The 18,713-nt window shown below is 39.4% G+C and overlaps 1 protein-coding gene and 1 long non-coding RNA gene across 3 annotated transcripts in view; one reads left to right on the forward strand and one right to left on the reverse strand.

The window, feature by feature from the left end:
* The window catches only part of LOC123618323 (uncharacterized), a 46,412-nt gene extending 37,163 nt beyond the window's left edge, over nucleotides 1–9,249 (reverse strand). Inside the window, exon 1 of the long non-coding RNA XR_006726744.2 lies at nucleotides 8,259–9,249. This is a non-coding gene — a long non-coding RNA (uncharacterized LOC123618323). The remainder of the gene's footprint in view (nucleotides 1–8,258) is intronic.
* Nucleotides 1–18,713, forward strand: part of MFSD6 (major facilitator superfamily domain containing 6) — a 69,915-nt gene that overhangs the window by 17,468 nt on the left and 33,734 nt on the right. The window contains exons 1-2 of one of the 2 annotated variants that reach the window (XM_074364033.1): nucleotides 13,730–13,801; nucleotides 14,518–14,582. Coding sequence is in view for 1 of the 2 variants with exons in the window: in XM_074364032.1 (XP_074220133.1) it covers nucleotides 3,213–4,759 (1,547 nt within the window). In the remaining variant the exon portion in view is untranslated. Of the gene's footprint in view, nucleotides 1–3,159; nucleotides 4,760–13,729; nucleotides 13,802–14,517; nucleotides 14,583–18,713 lie in introns of those variants that run through there. The other variant, XM_074364032.1, reaches the window with a different exon arrangement.

Consider the following 18,713-nt stretch of genomic DNA (forward strand, 5'->3'; position numbering starts at 1 on the left):
GGATATTGGTCTGTAGCTTTCTGGTTTTTGGACTGTCATTTTTCTAGTTACAGGATTCTGGCTTGACAATCCTTTTCTTTCAGCCTTTAAAAAAATATTGTGCCACTTTCCTCTGATGTCCATGGTTTCTTTTAAAAGTTATGTTATTTTATCTTTTACTTGTAGATATACAATTCATCTGTAATTGATTTTTTGTGTATGATGTGAGGTAGAGTTATCTGTTTATTGATGCAATTTCTTCTTTTTTTCTAAGAAGTTGCCTCAAATTTTCTTTTCACATCATCTCTTAAGTTTTCATTTGTGCTTTTTTCTGTAACACATTTTTTATCTCTTTTTTGTTCAAACATTCCTTTTATCCCTTTTTCCTTCTCGTCCTACTCCTTTAAAATATATATATTATCCTATTTTTGTTTCATGGTTGCATTTCTTTTCCTACTTCTGAAGCGATTAATGATACATTGAAGAAATGTTTTCCTCCTCACATGGCTTCTGTTTTCTCCATGTTGATTTTTTTTCATCTTTGTTTTGGTTCTGTCTTGCCTGCAAGAGACTTTCTCAGCTGTCATGTTATTCTCGGTGACTGCTCATGTTTAGTGGCAAGGCTTGATGACTCTGATCTCCTGTGCAGGGTGATTTGGTTGGGTTGTTTAGTTGGGGAGGCTTCAATATCAGTATTGAGAAGTGACTTCTTTTGGGTTAGTCAGATTCTCCAGGGAAGAACCTTCCAGTTCTTGCCAGCCTTTGGGAACCTAGTGAGAAAGGTGGGATGGGAGCAGGGGGCAGGGGCAGGGCCATGGCTTGAACCTAGGGTGTGTTTGTTCCCTTAATGCCTCTGTTTTCAGTATGGCACCCCACTCTCAACTTTACGTGGTGCTCTATGACTCAAGAACCTCTGTTTTATCCGCTCCAGAGAGAAACAGCTCTAGTTGTTTGACTAGCTGTGTGGAGTGGTGAAGGGGACTGGGCATTCTGAGTTGGGATCTAGACTTCAATTAACTCTACTGTTAGCAGTACCCTCTCCTCAAACACATACACTCTTACTTGCAGATAAACCTAATATGGCCAATCCTATGGTCTTTGAGGGATTCTGAGGAATAAATTGTATTAGTTCTTGGCTTTCCCCACTGTCAACCAAAGTTTCAGCTTTCTTAGATTTACTGAGTTATTTACCAGTTGTCTAACTATGTCCTGGCTTCCAGAATTTTATTTTACTGCTATTATGCCTTTTAATTAATTAATTAAATAAACTAAATGCCCTTTAATTTTCCCAGCTTGGATTATGACTTTAAAAGTGTGTGTGTGTGTGTGTGTGTGTAGTGTCATTTTAGTGGGGTTTAGTGATAGAGTAAAACCAAATGCTCTCAATGTGCCATCTTTCTCCAGCAGGGTCATATAATTTTATACATTTTAAAAACAAGTATTTCTTTCAAGTTCAAAAAACAAAATTAATTTAGAAAAGAAGTCCAAAGGAGAATTACTGTTCTTCTTATGTGATAAAATAGAATTGGCGCTGTTGATATGGATAGGTGAAGGCAGTAATGACGGAAGAAAAATAAGTATAGAATATTGAGGGAAATCTTTTATCTTGGCAGCAAAGGATTGGATTTTGCTTTTCCTTCAAGTTTTTTTGAGGGGCAAAAAGGTTTTCCTTTTATTAAGAAAAATGATTTGGAAACTAGATAGAGGTGATGAGTTAGTTGCACAACACTGCGAGTGTACTAAATTCCACTGAATTGTTTAATGTGGTTAATTTTATGTTATATGAATTTTATCTCAAGTAAAACAGGGTTTTAACCTAAAAAAAAGAAATACATGAACATTTTCAAAGCTTATAGCTACGCTGACACCTGGCTTTCGTTAGCTTATTACACAGGCCTCATTAAGTTATGTCTCTATTGTCTGCCTAGGAGCTATGTAGAGATTTTAAAATGTTTACAAGCATGATCCAGGACGATTGAGAAATTTATTCTTCATTTTGGGAAAAAGGGGGAGCACTTCCAAGGGGTGACAAGTGGAGTTATTTCTAGTAAAGAAGATGAAAGGAATTACGAAGTATGTAATGTGTATACCTCCTACATCCAAATGTATTTGTTACAACTTGACAAGTCTTGATGCAAGCAAGACCTTTTGACTCTTTAATCATTTTTTTAATAGAAGAAAGGGAAACTCTGGTAGAATGTGGCACAGTCCCTATGAATTTATGCCTTTGATATACTGCTTATCTTTCATATGAAACATCTTGTCTCATAAAAAGGTTTAATAGCACTTTATTATCCAAAATGTGGTATTTGGCAGTTTAGCATGGTGCGTTAGAGCATGTATCCTAAAGCCGTAATATTAGGGTTCAAATTCTTGCTCTGCCCACATCTGAGTTATTTAAACGCCCCTTGCCTCATTTTTCTCATCTGTAAAATGGAGAGGATAATTGGGATATTGCGATGCATATGAATTAATACACTTAACGATCTTTAAATATTGCCTGGCACACAGTACATGCTCAATAAATGCTATCTTCTATTTTTGTTTCCTGACGTTTTCTTGAACTGCAATCCATAAAAGCACTTCTGGAAAATGTATGTGATATAAGCAGAATAAAAACTACTTCCTTGCCAGGGTATCTTTGTCATGGCTGTAGTGACCAAATACAGTTGCGAACATGCAGTTGACTCTCGCTTTCTCATCACATTTGTGGTTGGGGTTGAGAGCTTATTTCTGTTTCCCCCTAGAAACGGAATGGGTTTTAGCTACCTTTATTTTCTAAGAATTCTAGACTTCATAGTGCAGTGGATTTGTTAGCAAACTAAAACCAAGAAACTATAAATACTATTTACTTTCAATTCCCTCTGTTTGGTTTGGACATAATCCCTGTCATTTGTACACTTTTCCCTAGAAATCAATAAAAAGATTGAGAATGTACCTGAGTGATACACCTGCCAATTAGAAGATGTAATTAAGTCAGCCAGTGGCCACAAAGAGTACTTGACTTTTTGAAAGCTATTTTTCTGTATCAGTATTGTATGGCTGCAAGTGATAAATGGTGTTAGTTCTCTCTCACAATTACTGTTTTTAGTTGTAGTTTGAAATCCCTCCGTTTCCTGCAAAATGAAGCTCTATGTAACCATTTTCATACTAAGCCATCTTTTAAATTTTACTTTACAGATCAACCACCAACATTTTGAAGGTCCTAAACTTTCTGATGGTGGTGGTAAGCCATGGCGACGGATGATAAAGTTGCCATCTTAACTGACGATGAAGAGGAACAGAAGAGAAAATATGTGCTTGCCGACCCCTTTAATGGTATTTCCAGGGAACCAGAAGCACCTTCAAATGAAACGCCCTCCCCCACTGAAACAGCTGCTCTTCCTGAGGAGGAAATAGACTGGATAGAGAAACACTGCGTTAAAATAAACAATGATCTTCTAATTTCCAAGGTTTTTTATTTTTTCTTTTACTCTGCATATGGCTCTCTTTACCCACTTCTGCCGGTGTATTATAAGCAGCTGGGAATGTCACCAAGCCAGAGCGGGCTGCTCGTGGGTATTCGGTACTTCATTGAATTCTGCAGTGCCCCTTTTTGGGGTGTGGTTGCAGATCGCTTTAAAAAAGGCAAGATCGTCCTTCTCTTTTCTCTTTTGTGTTGGGTTTTATTCAACTTGGGCATTGGATTTGTCAAACCCGCTACCTTGCGATGTGTACCAAAGATTCCCCCAACAGCTCGCCCCACCAATTCAAGTCCCCCGTTCACTGTCCTGCCAACAAATTCTTCCATTACCACATCACCTAGAGTTCGTGAGAAAAGGTACCTGCTTCCTTACGAAGGGCCAGTGATGTTCGAAGCAGGGCCCAATGTCACGGAAACTGTCATCTTCTCGACAGCTCTGAACAAGACCAGCATGCCCACTCTGCAGCCTCAGACAGATGAAATTACGGACCATAGCATGGACTTGACCTCGAACCCAGGCACTGCAACCTCTGTGCCCCCAGGAAATGCAACCAGGGAGACAACGACCTCTATTGTCACTACTGCCAAATCTTTACTTTCTGACCAAGTCACTCTTATTTATGATCAACAAGAAGTAGAAGCTATATTCTTAGTGATCTTGGTAGTTGTCATAATAGGAGAATTCTTCAGTGCTTCCTCCGTCACGATTGTGGACACGGTGACCCTCCAGTATCTGGGAAAGCACAGAGACCGCTATGGGTTGCAGCGCATGTGGGGTTCCCTGGGCTGGGGCCTGGCGATGCTGTCCGTGGGCATCGGCATTGACTACACCCACACAGACGTGCTCATCGATGGGAAGGGGTGTAAGCCCCCTGAGTACCGGAACTACCAGATTGTCTTCATCGTCTTTGGGGTTCTCATGACCATGGCCTTGATCGTCGCTACTCAGTTCCGGTTCCGCTACAACCACTTCAAAAATGGTGACAGTAAAGGGAAAGAGGTGGAGATCCCTCAGGTGGAGAGGAACAGCTCCACAGAGTCCTCGGAGGAGACACCAACCACCACCAGCCACTCGCAGGCCTTCAACTTCTGGGACTTAATCAGGCTGCTTTGCAGCGTGCAGTATGGCTCCGTGCTGTTTGTGGCTTGGTTTATGGGTTTTGGATACGGCTTCGTGTTCACCTTTCTTTACTGGCATTTGGAGGACCTGAATGGAACGACAACCCTCTTTGGGGTCTGTTCAGTCCTGAGCCATGTGTCTGAGCTGACGGCTTATTTTTTCAGTCACAAGCTTATTGAATTGATCGGCCACATCAGGTAAGAAGGCGCTTACTGTTGGTGTCCCTCAAAAGTTGAACTGTATCTTTTCATAGTTGATGGCACCTTTGAGCACATGTAAGAATATTATCATTTGTGTTGGGGGTAGGGTTGGGGTGGAATGGGGTTTTCTGTTGCTCTTTCTTCTTAAAATAGAAACAAATAGAAGGAAGTGATTATCCTGCTTTGATTATCTCACACAAACAAATGTGCTGTTTCCGCTCTGTGTGCTAAGAGACCCTTACAGTAAATGTTTTCTAGTACAGGAGCACCAATTCAGTCAACTGTGTTGTCTGCAGACCTTGAAGGGCCCACCTATCTCAGGCATTTATGAAGAAGGGCTCAAGTGGATAAAGAGGATTATGTTTTTTCAGCCTTCAGTTATTCTCAGCCACTTGCTGACACAGATAGACCTTAAATACATGGTGTTTGAAGATGTCCGTTGTATTTAGTAAGGCTGTGATGTGACCCACCATAATTCCTAATCCATGAGATTGCATGGAAGAGAATCTTATATAATTTTTTTTTGATTATTACATGAGTCTCTGCATTTATATCTACTTTGAAAATGTGGGACATTTAAAAATCTTCCACCTAAAATTTCCCATCTAATCTTTATAGGCAGAAAAACCTATAAAGACCTGGTGTTTCTTGTGTAATGTTTCTCACCATTAATGTTTGTCTGAAGTTGTTTGAGGAGTACTTTGCTCCTTGTAAGTCTTTGCTTTGTAAGTAATGCTTTGCTGTTGGCTCTGAAACGTAGATCCAGCTACACTCAAGCAATCTTACCTCATAGGAAAGTATGACAGGTCTGTCCCTAAAATCTGAAGTTGCCGTGACTAAAAGAAAGTGACCGTGTGTGTTTGTGCGTATGTGGTAATTTTTAAACCTGCTGTTTCTATGAGAAATCATAAAGGAGAAATAGATACTCACAAGATTTGAGAAACGTTGATCTTTTTTCCCTTAATTTCCCTTTGACTAACTGAAGAAATATTTTCTAAAGTTTCAACCATTCTTTTCCCCATGCAATTGTGAATATTTTTCCTTGTTTGGTTTGGTTTTGCTTTGGGAGGCTGTGTCCTGTTCTTTCTCTTTCTCAAATCTTTGACCCCTTTGTTGTCATTAAACAAAGTCAGGCACTGTGTGTGGACGGTTCCCAGAGCCACAGAGTCCCTGAGGCACATTCAGTGGGACCAATCTGAAAAGAGTCTTATGATATTAAGGACTTGGAATATCCTTTAATCTTGTCTGGGTCACATTTACATTCTCTGTGCTGTGTGGATTGACCGTGATGAATTAGACAATCCTCTAATTGTATGAGTGGAATCTCACCTCAGATATGTAAAAATAGTATGTTTAAAAACCATAGCCATTTATTCTCAGAAAGGTATGCTGTTAGGTCCAGTGAGTGGAGTTCCTAGATATCATGATTTAATCACCGAGTACTGTTAATTGAATGTTGATTTAGTGCAGAGAATGCATATAGGTTTTATTTTCAGATAAATTGTTAGATTCTTCTTACATGTCAAGAAAAGTGGTTTCTTTTATGTATTTGCCTTTTGTCTGAGGTATATATTTTCATGATAAAATCCTGGCAGGTTTACTATTAATTTTGGTAATTATGTGAATTCTACTTGTGTTTTGTTTCCTAAGTATTACTGGTTACTCATTACTTAAAAACCAATGGCTCACTTGACCTTAACTTTCTAGTTTTATGTACAAGAACATCTTTTTTCCCCTTCCTTAATGATGTGATGGAAGAAGAAAGCTCTTGTGATCACATTGTTGCTTCCAAGAGCCTACTGGGATTCCATCAGTTTGTGGTCATTTACCTCTTTTGGGTTTTTATTCTGTCCATTAAAACGTATTGTCTTAACTATTTTTAAAAGATTCTGATAGTTGAAGTAAGATTATGTCCATGTGTTCAGGTAGAATGGGTATGTTTCTTTTGGTGAGAATGTTGGGAGCTCAGGTAGGTGGTGGTTGAGATTTGAGGGTTTAAATGTGCAGGGATGACAGTTTGAACTTTTCTTTGGAAGAATATCATGCATTAAATAGTTGATGAAGAGAAGTCATCTTTTTTTTTTTGAATAATTATTACCTTTGTTTTAATATAATCTAGTTTATTGTAAATGTATAGGATCTACTTCTTTTTTTTAACATTTTTTATTGATTTATAATCATTTTACAATGTTGTGTCAAATTCCAGTGTTCAGTACAATTTTTCAGTTATTCATGGACATATACACACTCATTGTCACATTTTTTGAAGAGAAGTCATCTTTCTGTGCATTCAGAGTCTTTATGTTTTCCTTGTAGGATCATAAGGAGAGATCCGTCTATGGCCCTTAGGTCTGCATGCATGTTTTTGCAGTATTCTGTGACTGTCTTGTGGGAGTTTGTTTCTAGGAGTCAGCACGACCACAAAAGTGGTAACTATCCTAATGTAGTCCAAAGTGGATTTTCACAAATTCTTTATATAGACTCATAGGGAAGAAACAGTCATACCAGAAAACAGCTTTTAAAACAGCATGTCCAATTTTGAACCACTTACTATTTTAACTCTTCTACAGTTTGGGTCCAGTTTTGCAGGGAATATCCTATCTGTCGGTCTAAACACATACACACACACACAGAGTAAATGATTTCTGATTTTGACCTTGGATTTTGTCCCCTCTGGAAAGTAGCTTTCTCAGGCAAATAGGGTAATGCTTACTGTTTCTACTTTAAAAAAGTAAATTTCTTTTGATTTAAAATCACAAGACTTTGGAATTTACAGCAAGTATATTTCTAGGCTAATTTATGTAATGATGATAACTAGATTTCTTTAGCTAGAGATATAAATGCATCTTAAGGCTGTATTCACCTTGCTGAATGTTTCAACAGCCATGAGTAGGGTTGTGATCAAAATATATTGAAATTAATCATTTGTAAATTTGTAAAACAGAACTATTCAGTATTAGGCCATCACCTATGTTATTCGATTCAAATTTATTTATAGATTAAGGGACACACAAAAATCTACCCAAGCAACTCTGACTTTGCCCTGAAATTCTTACACTCGAGGTCAGTTTTGTCATGCAAATATTATCTGGAAGGGGTAATATAGTAACCATCATTAGCTATTAATTACTAGTAGTAATTGAGCAGCTAGGTATCCAAATGAGCTTGCCAGTCCATTAGGGAAAGAAGGAAAATACATGATGCAGACAGGAAGAGGAGGAACACACAGGTTTTCCTGGTGGGCACTGCAGGAAGTCCCAGAACAGGTAGCAAGATGCTTGGGCTACCTGCTGAGGACCCAGGGGAGGTAGTACAGGGTAAATGTTTTGTCGTTGGAGGAATAGCAACAGCATTATAAGAGTGAGGAAACTGCAGCTGGGGTGATCAGGGAAGCCGAATTTGAGCTGCCCACTGAAGGATTTAGAGAAGATGGTGTTTATCCCCTCCCCTGTTTCTACCTACCCCTTGGTGCCATATTTGCTGGTCCCCTCCTCACCTTGCATGGCAGGACTCTGATTTCCTCCGGCTGCTTTTCCCAGTCTCCTGGCTTCTGCCTGGGTTCAGCTCCTGCAGTGGTTCACCCACTAGACTCACAGGGAGGGCTTTTAAAACTCCTAAGGCTCAGGCTGCACTTAGACCAATTACAGTCACGTCAGGCTCTCTGGGAGTGTGCCCAGTCATTCCAGCCAAGGTTGGTAACCGCCAGGCTGGTGAGAGGCCCAGGTGGAAGATGAGAGGGAGGGAGGGAGGGGGGAAAACCCTAGCTCTCACAGCATCTTGTGTGAGCTTTGGAGATTGTTCCCTCTGATCCTTTCGGGTGGTTCTTGCCCTGGCCTTGGGTAGTTTCCTCAGGTGTTGGTCAGTACTCAGTTGGAGTCTGGAGGGGAGCCCTCTGCAGAGCTCTGCAGCTCTCTCTATATAGTTCTCTCCCCGGGTTCTCGATCCTGCTCCCAGACTCTCAGCCCTGCCTCCTCGACTCAGGAGTCTCTGTGCCCTGTCAGGCAGCATCTCTGATGATGCTTCTTACCTACGGCTCTGCCTGCTGTGGGTGCCCTTGAGCTCATGGCCCTCCCGCTTCATCCTTCTGATTAGACCTCGTGGAGGCTGTCTGTGGCTTGCTTACCGTGCTCTGGCTTCTCAGCTCTTCCATCACCTGCCTAACCAGGCCCCTGATCTAAGGCTGGTGCTTATATCCCTGATTACATCCTGATGTGTATGCAGTCCTTAACTGCTTAGACCTCTGGTGCCAGTTGCCACAATGGAAATAGAATAACTCAGTTCTTGATTAAAAAAAAAAAAAAAAAGATGGTGGGCCTTAAACAACTTTTTCCCCTTCTCATTTCTTAATGGAGCATTATTACTTATTTTTAAAAAAATGACTTTTACTGCAATAGAAAAAAATGTTAAGACTTATTTTTCATAGTAAATTTGAAATTATAGCTTATATGTGATCTAGAGGAGTATTACTCTGTTGTTTAAAAATCAAAATCCTGCATATTTTTCAAGTTTTGTGAACCAGTAGTTTATTTAGGCCTAGAGAACCCCAGATTAATAGGATGCAGAGGTGAGCACTAAAAGGACGGGGGCTGGAAAAGACAAGGGAGATTGGAGGCCAGATGGGTGCTGGGATGAGGAATATGAGCTTTTATCCTGAGTGCAGTAGGGAATTACAGCAAGGCTCAGAGCAGGGGAGGGCTGCAGATTTTCACATATTTGCATTATGGTGGATAACTCTGAAGCAGGGAGCCCACTGAGAAGTTTCTCAAAATAGTCCAAGTGAGAGGTGATCCAGGCCTGGACGCAGCAGTAGCAGCAGAAATTGAGGGAAGGAGTGTATTTGGGCGGTGAAGCTGGCAGAATGGTTTGATGTGGGCAGTGATATAGAGACCACCGTGTCTCAGCTTGGGTACAGTGGTTCCACTACATCCAGGAGGAAATTCAGGAAGGACATACAGAATTGGGGGAGGGTGGGAAGGCAGTCTGCATCCAACTCTGGGTTTGTTCAGCTTAAACGTGGAACATCTAGATGGGAACGTCTGACTGCCATAAGCCTGAAGGTACAGTTAAAACCAGGAACATAAGATCAACAAGGAAATCTTGTGGTGGAAGAAGAGAAATGGGCTGAGGAACATCAATTATGGTTGTCACCAATATTTTATTCTGAATTTCTGATCTTGCTGGAATGTTGATGTATGCTTTATTGCTTAAAGGAAGTATCTTCATGCTTAAGAATATTTTGTGCTATGGGGAATTGTGTTTATGATCTTTACTGTAACCTGTTTCCACATCTTGCCTTGGGAGCAGATGACTTTCTGAGCACCCTTCCAATGCCAGGCACCCTTTAGGAGTGTTTATCACTCCTTACCTGAGACATAAGCAAGGCAGAGGGAAACATAAAGAGAGAGGGACTAGAAGAAACAGAGATAGAAAGTCAGCAAATAGAGAAGGGAAATAGCTGCTGTCTCCAGGGTAAGATTTCTTCCTGTCCTTATTCACGAAAGGCAGTGTTACATACTGGTTACAAGCACAGGCTGGGAGTCACGTTGCTGGGTTCAGAGCTTGGCTCTGTCACTTGGAATCATGTGGCCTTGAACAGGTTACATAACGTTTTGTGTCTCTGTTTTGTCATCTGTAAAAAGGCATATCATTAGTACCGACCTCTTTATTTACTTATTTTTCATGAAGACTAAATGAGGCAGTTGCTTAGAACAATGACTGGCATATATTAGGAGTTCAGTTGATTTTTTAAATTATTACTTTGTCAATCTTTTGATTATTATGTTGCTCACAACTACAAGACTCATTGGAACTGATAAAAATACTGTGACTTAGTATAATGTAGAAGTGTACAGATCGTTAAGGCTGCAAAGTTAAGATGTTTGTGGTTTTCAAAATAAATAATTCACACTCAAAACCATTTTGGTCAAACTGAGATTTTCTCCTCCTAATTTATTGTAGATTGTTTATATTCTCCTTCATGCTATTTTTTAGGTCTTGGTGATCATAAGCTACTATCTCTGTAATAGCTGGCATACAGAATTATTGTAATCATAGCTATTATTGTTTATATGTAGATAGATTTCTATGTTTTCTATTCCTTTCCCAGTTTACCTTCAAAGATATTGATATTCATTTTTATAGGAAAAGTCTCTTAGAGCTATTTCAAGTATAGATTCTTATTAAACTGTAAGCTGTAGAGTTTCAAAAGTAGAAGAATTTATGATCAAGAGCTGAAAGGGAGTAACTGGGTTTTTATAGCCCCCTGAAAAGAACATCTTTGCTGAGAAATATATTGCCATATTGTATCATAGCTACTAGTCTGACTTGTTAATAGCAGCATTACTTATTATTGAGCTATTCATAGTTCAAAACAAAAGGCCATTGTTATAAGGTAGTGTAAGTGAATCTGGGGCTTTTGTTTATTGGTATCATATTTGGTTTGTTTTCTCTTCCACCTTCAGTGGCTGCATTGACTGAGGCGCTCACTGAACTAAAGAGAGCAGGACTAACTTTGTATGAGCTGTAGCTTTTGTGGTAGCTTCTCATGGGCCGAGGTGGTGGTGGTCATTGAGGTGTGCACCAGACGAGAGTAAAGGCAGCTCCTGCAAATTCATGACCTAAATAACCACTGTGGAGACCAGTTCAGGAGTCTATGGTAATGCGCAGGTTGGACATTTCCTATGGCTTGAAAATTTCAATTTAAGGTATATACCTGCCTGGAGAAACTTTTACACACATGCAGAAAGACACATACAAAGATGCTTACTTGCTTCTAGAAGCTTTTTAACAGTGAGAAAGAGAATTAGTCTAAATATCCATCAATTGGGAAGTGGATACGTTCAATATGGTATAGTCATAAGATGGAATATTATGCAGAAGTTAAAAGGAATGGACTAGATTGATCTGTCAACATGAAAAGCTCTCAAAAATATGTTGAATGGAGGAAAAAAGAAAATTTCAGAATGATACACAGTTTGGTACAATTATGCAAATCTTAACAATGCATTTCAAAAGTTATGCATATTTTTATGGATATACCTAGTTATATAGAAAAATTTTAATTTAGAGAGGAAAAATGCATTCTGAGTTCATATTAGCCCTAGCTTTCTGGACAGGACATTAAAAAAAGGGGACTGGGTAGGGGGGAACAAAGAGGACAAGGAAAACTGCCACTTTATCTGTAACATTTTATTTCTTTTCAGAAATAATAGCAAAATATTCACAATTTTCCATTCTTGGTGCTACATGTATATATCTTCTACCTTTTTTGATATTTTGTATTGGAAAATAGCTTAAAGCTTGATTCTAGTTGTAGTGGATCAATATAATTATCCTCCTGTAAAATAACCTGATATATGTGTGTGTAGCTGTATATGTTTTTAATTAAATTAGAATTGGTTTACAGTGTTGTTAGTTTCTGATTCAAAATGATTCAGTTATATATATATATTCTTTTTCATATTTTTTTCCAGTATGGTCTATTACAGGATATTGAGTGTAGTTTCCTGTGCTATATAGTCAGACCTTATTGTTTACCTATTACATATATATATAGTAGTTTGTACCTGTATATATTTTAGAGAGATGTATTGTATCCAAATATATCAAGTAAACATTGAGATTTTGTGCCACTAATATGTATTTTGCCCATATAATTTTATCCTAAGTAGCATGAATTTAAATGATTAACAGTCTACACAATTATCATGGCCTCAGGTCTTATTTCTTTCTCTTTAAAATGAAATCAGGTGCAAATCTGTAGTATCTCATTAGGAATTAATATCAAAATGTATCCAACACCCCAGATTTGGGTAGTGATTATATTTCTTTATATATAAAAAGAAATCAAGGTACCAAAAAATGGTATCTTAAAGATCATAAAGTTTATTGCTGACCATGAGTCAAAGTATGAGTGTCTGTACCAGCTGTTTGATTATCTTGAGTCATACAGGGTCAATTTACTGCCTTTATTGTGCAAGTCAAAAACCTAAGCAATCTGGCTAGTTGTATTTCTACTTATCCTTGGAAATATTTGGTAGACCGTCATTGTATCTAACGAGAGGATGGAAGCTCAGACATTATCAGAAAGAGTCAACGTTAGGTTACATTTGTCTGGGGACCATAGCCTTGGACCGTGCTACTTACTGTGTGTTGTGGTCGACTACTGAGCACAGTGAGGGATCCTCAGTCATGGAGGGTTGGCCGTGGTATTTCACGAACACTTAGGAGAATGAAAAACAGAAGGAACAAACTGGTCCAGCTTTGACTCCAGTCATCTTCCCAAGCCCTGGGAGGAGTGTTGGGTAGTCTGGTAGCTATCCTATTTCCTGTATTCTTCTTTTTGCCAGTTCACCTGTAAAGAGCGCACACGTGTGTGTGTGTGCGCACACGTGTGTGCATCTGACCTAGGTTCAAATCCCACACTTACTCTATGTCTGACCTTGGGTAAGTAAGCAGAGTAGCTTTATTAAGTTTCAGGTCCCCATTTGTAAAACGTGGTAATAATTGTATTGAACTTCATAGCACTGTTAAGATTAATGAGATAATTCATAGGCCATAGTAAGTGCTCAGCTGTAAAAAGTAGGTGGTATTATTTCTGTTATTATTAGTTCACTCCTTCAACAAGTATTTAGCATACACTAGGTGACAGGCGCTTTCTAGGTCCTGGGGGTACACGGAGTGTGTAACAAGATAGACAAAGGCCAGTCCTCATGGGACTAACCTTCTGTTGGAGTAAACAGTAAACAGATTATTTCATTTCTGATGATGATGAGTGATATGTGGCCAAAATAATGCAGGATAAGTGTTCCCAGTGTGACTGAGGAGAGGGGGCAGTGTCAGCTTGAGTAGGCTGAGAGGCTTTCTCCGAGGAAGAGACATCTGAGCAGAGTGACATCTGAGTAGAAGGCACCAAGTGAAGGTGAGGAAACCACAGTGCGCATGGCCCGAGGAGAGACTGAAGGATGACAGAGGTCAGCGAGGTGGGCAGGGCCCTGCAAGGCCTGCAGGCTCACACTGAGACATGGTGGGAAGCCTTCGGTGAGTTTGAGCAAGAGGTGACATGGATAGATTTCTGCTTTTATGTTTCTTAAAAACACTTGCATGGATGGAGCATTTGTTGTTATTGATCCTGCCCTACTTTAGAAAGGTCCCTATTTTATTTCATTCTTTGAGTTTCAGAGAACTTGAGTTGTTCTTTTTTTCTTGAGTCATAGCTGGTGATTCATGCACAACCTTTGTTGATTTAGTTCCTTCCACCAATCCCAGATGGAGGGCTTTTTGTTTTTAGCAACTTCAGAGTTTCCGAATAGCTATAGACTCTAGAGAATAAGTAAAAAAATAAAAAATTGAAGTTTAAAAACCTCCAACTTTAACAGAAAATATAATTACAGGGCAATATTGTAAAAATAATAATGATTGCTCTCCTGCTGTTTCAGCGTTTATTACATGACAGTGCTCACCAAGGCACTGTGCTGAATGCTTTACCTTCAAAACCTCGTTGCATCCTTCTAAGAGCCTTGTGAGTTAGGCGTTGGTATGTCCGTTTTAGAGAGGAGAAGTTCAGAGAGGTAGAGTGACACCTTGTGACACAGCTAGTAAATAGTAGAGGTAGAATTCAGACCCAAGCCATTCAGACTCCAAAGCTCTGTGTTCTCAGCTACCTTATAGATTCATAGCTACAGGCTTAGATTTGCGAGTATTTTGTCCTTTCATGCAACCCAGTCTCACCTCTTACCTAGTCTTACACTTTTCAGCTGCGAGTGATCAGTGTCTGGTACAACTTTTGCACCTATTGCAAGCACCCTCCTGTATCTTCCAGGTAAGATCTCCATTCCTCTAAAATGCCCCATTTTCTCAAATTATTCCTTTTGCCCCCAGTGAAACTCTCTGTCATTCCTCCAGATTAGCAATCCTCAAGCAGTGTTAGGAAGAGAGTAATGTGATTAAATCAACTCATACCAAATGTAAGTGGCAAAGACTGTTGCCAATGATGACTATGTATCATATAGAAAGAGTTAATTCACAATTGAGTATTGGATTCATTCAGTATTTCTTTAAAGAAACCTCTGTTAAATGACCAGGTTCTATTCTAAGGATACAGTGCTGAACAAGACAGAAAAGGTCCCTCTTTCATGGGGTTCACTTTCTGGTCGAGGGTAGATGACCATAAAACAAAAAAGAAAATGTTAGGTGCTACAGAAATGTTAACTTAGGCACCCGAGACATTGGGAGTTGGGACAGATTAAAGCAAATAAAATTGAGAGTTCTCTTGGGCAGGACCTAGTGTAGGTGGAGTGAGAAAGAAGAGTTATTTTATGAACTGGATACCAGAAGCGAGGGGACCCAAGGAAGGGGTATCAGTTCTGGAATATGGGACTTGTGGAAATCCTGTGAGATGATGGAGTTGCCCATTGGGAAGTTGCATTTGTAAGTCTAGATCTTGGAAGAATGGATGAGACTAGAGATGTCTTTGGGAAACATTGGCACATGGGTAGAACAGCTAGCTCCATCCCATGGTTTGAGGTTTCTGCAACCATCTTCCTCCTCCACTCTCCTCCTTTCCCTTCAGCTAGTAAACCTATTTTGGGAAATCATCTACCTCAAACAAGAAACATATTACATTCAGGGTTACTCTGGAAGCAGTGCCATAGGAGAGGACTGTAGGGAAGCAACAAGTTCAGTGCTTCTAAGATGAGGGTGAAAATTATATCCTAAAGTCAGAAAATGAAGTCTGCCTGCCTGCCTCCCTGCCTGCCTTCCTTCCTTTCTTCCCTCCTTCCCTCCCTCCCTCCCTCCCTCCTTGGTTTACAATGTTGTGTTAATTTCTGGTGTACAGCATGGTGATTCACTTACACATTTTTATGTATGGTTTCATATTAGTTTTCATTTTAGGTTATTATAAGATATTGAATATAGTTCCCTGTGCTATACAGTAGGTCCATGTTATTTATTTTATATATAGTAGTTTGTGTTTGCAAATCCCAAACTCTTAATTTTTCCCTCCCCCTACCTTTCCCCTTTGGTAACCATAAGTTTGTTTTCTATGTATGTGAGCCTATTTCTATTTTGTAAATAAGTTCATTTGTGTCATTTTTTTTTTTTTAGATTTCACATATAAGTGATATCATATGGTATTTATTTTTCTCTTTCTAACTTATTTCACTTAATATGATAATCTCTAGGCCCATCCATGTTGCTGCAAATGGTGTTATTTAATATTTATTATGGCTGAGTAGTATTCCATTGTGTATATATTACCACAACTTCTTTATCCATTTATCTGCTGATGGACATTCAGGTTGCTTCCATGTCCTGGCTATTGTAAATTGTGCTGCTGTGAACATTGAGGTGCATGTATCTTTTTGAGTTAAGAGTTTTCTCTGGATATATGCCCAGGAGTGGGATTGCTGGATCATATAGTAAGTCTGTTTTTTAGCTTTTTTAAGGAATCTCCATACTGTTTTCCATAGTGACTGCATCGAATTTCATTCCCACCAACAGTGTAGGAGTGTTTTCTTTTCTCCACACCCTCTCCAGCATTTATCATTTGTGGACTTTTTAATGATGGCCATTCTGACCAGTGTGATGTGATACCTCATTGTAGTTTTGATTTGCATTGCTCTGATAATTAGCAATATTGAGCATTTTTCCATATGCCTGTTGGCATTCTTTATGTCTTCATTAGAGAAATGCCTGTTTAGGTTTTCTGTCCATTTTTGGATTGGATTGTTTGTTTCTTTTTTTGTTGTTGTTACTGAGTTGTATGAGCTGTTTGTATATTCTGGAAATTAAGCCCTTGTCAGTCATATCATTTGCAAATATTTTCTCTGAGTCCATAGGTTGTCAGAACATGAATTCTTGATGGATATATCTTTAATATTCTCTTCATGTTATTCACTCATAACTCAAGGTGTTCATCCTAGAGTAAGCCTCCATTCATGCATAGGAGTGGTGACCCCTGAATTTCTGTGGGACCGAAGAAACACAGCACTGGAGGGAATATGATGCCCAAAGTATCCTAATGGCTTAGGTGTGATTTTCTGTGCCCAGTGCCTATCTGTTAAGTAAAGCAGTGTAAACTGAGAAAGAAAACAAACCAAGACTAGACCAGCAAACAAATCAATTATTATTTTTTTAACACAAATCCCTGAGTGTAGGACTGTTTCTTATTGTATTACCTAATAGCTGGAATATACGTTATTCCACAAAGAAGATTCTTGTATCTTTTGTAGGGAATGATTTTATACTCAGTTTCCTAATTAGGCTAAATCAGAAAATCATTGTTTGCATTTCTAATACCTAAATTATCACTAGAAATAAAGGAAATAATATTATTGCAGGCTTTACAATTTGTACGGTTTTCATAAATACTTTTATTGTTATAACTACCTTGCAGAAGTTTTTTTTTTATATTCATTTTACGGTGGTTTAATGAGAGCTTGATGTCCTCCATTGGTGGAAAGACCATGGGGACTCCCTGGGAGCCTGGGGTGGAGCACTTGAGAATCTGCAGTCAGGGTTCATGGAGCCTCAGGGTCAGTTCCTAATTGTGTTAGAAAGTGTAGGTGTTAAGGGTAGAGAAGTGTGTTGCTACGGACTGAATTGTTCCTCCCCCCACCGCCCTCGCATTAAATTCCTAAGTTGAAGCCCTAATCCCTCAAGGTAATAGTATCTGGAGTTGGAACCTTTGGGAGATAATTAAGGTTAGATGCGATCATGAGGGTGGGGCCCTCATGATGGGATTAGTGCCCTTATTAGAAGGGACATTGCAGAGCCTTCTCTAGCTCTTTCTCTGAGCCGTATGAAGACAGAGTGAGAAGGTGGCTGTCTGCAAGCTAGGAAGAGGGTCCTCACCAGAAACTGACAGTGCTGGCACCCTGATCTCAGACTTCCAGTCTCCAGAACTGTGGGAAAATAAATTTCTGTTTTTCCCAGTCTGTGGCAGTCTGAGCAGACTAAGACATGCCTCAACAGAGCAAGGAGAGCCTCCGGTGGGGATAGATGGCTGGGATTCCCAAAGATTCTAAGAGTCAGTGGATGCTAGAGTAGGAGGGACCTGTGACCTAACATTGGGATGACAGTTGGAGTGAGTCCAGCAGTAGCAAACTTATTTTTCTCTTTGTGTAGGAATTCCTGGTAGCATGTGTATTGGTTGGTTGAGCAGACCTACCATGAAAGCCAAGGAAGGAACAGATTTGCTATGATTTGCCTAAGGTCCACCCTTCTGAGTGATGGGGTAGGGACTCAGCCTGAGGTCTCTGGCTTATAATTCCCATGCTCTTTTCAATTTATCAGACAGAAATGTTGGTATTCATCAACGTACATGAAGTGGATGAAGACCAGTATCATTACTATTTCATTACTCTAAATCAAGTTATTATTAATTACTATTATTCTTTCATTACTCTTAATTAATACTATTAATTAGTTTACCCTTAGTTCTGTTAATGAGATTTTTGTTAGAAATCTAACAATTTGTTTCAAATACAGGTAGAATACTATAGCAGATCTTTGTGAAACCAGATTTTTAAGGTAGAGTGGTCCTTCATGCTTTTATGTGTGAAAAAGGGCACCGTTTAAATTTCCATCAGTTTCCTTCAATTCTTATGCTCGTGGTGGAGGAGGCTGTGCTGACTATGGAAAGGGCTGGTATGTGATGGCCGAAGACTAGAGTTGAGTCTTTGTTCTGCAGTTTGTTTAGCTACATGACCCTGGCAGCTTGGTTAACCTTTCAGGGCCTTGATTTCTTCAGCTGTAAAACAGAAATAATGATACCTCTTGCCCTTCCTCTTTCAGAAGATTATTGGCAGGAATAAATTAGATACTAAGTGGGGAAAATACTGAAGAATTGGAGAATATTATGGAAGTGTTAGTGTGGAGGGATGGGCATGGGGAGGAGTCTATGGAGAGCAGAGGTCTCAAGACCACTGAAGTTGATGCTCTTTCTTCC

Source organism: Camelus bactrianus, chromosome 5 (assembly GCF_048773025.1).
Source record: "Camelus bactrianus isolate YW-2024 breed Bactrian camel chromosome 5, ASM4877302v1, whole genome shotgun sequence".
Lineage (NCBI taxonomy): Eukaryota > Metazoa > Chordata > Mammalia > Artiodactyla > Camelidae > Camelus > Camelus bactrianus.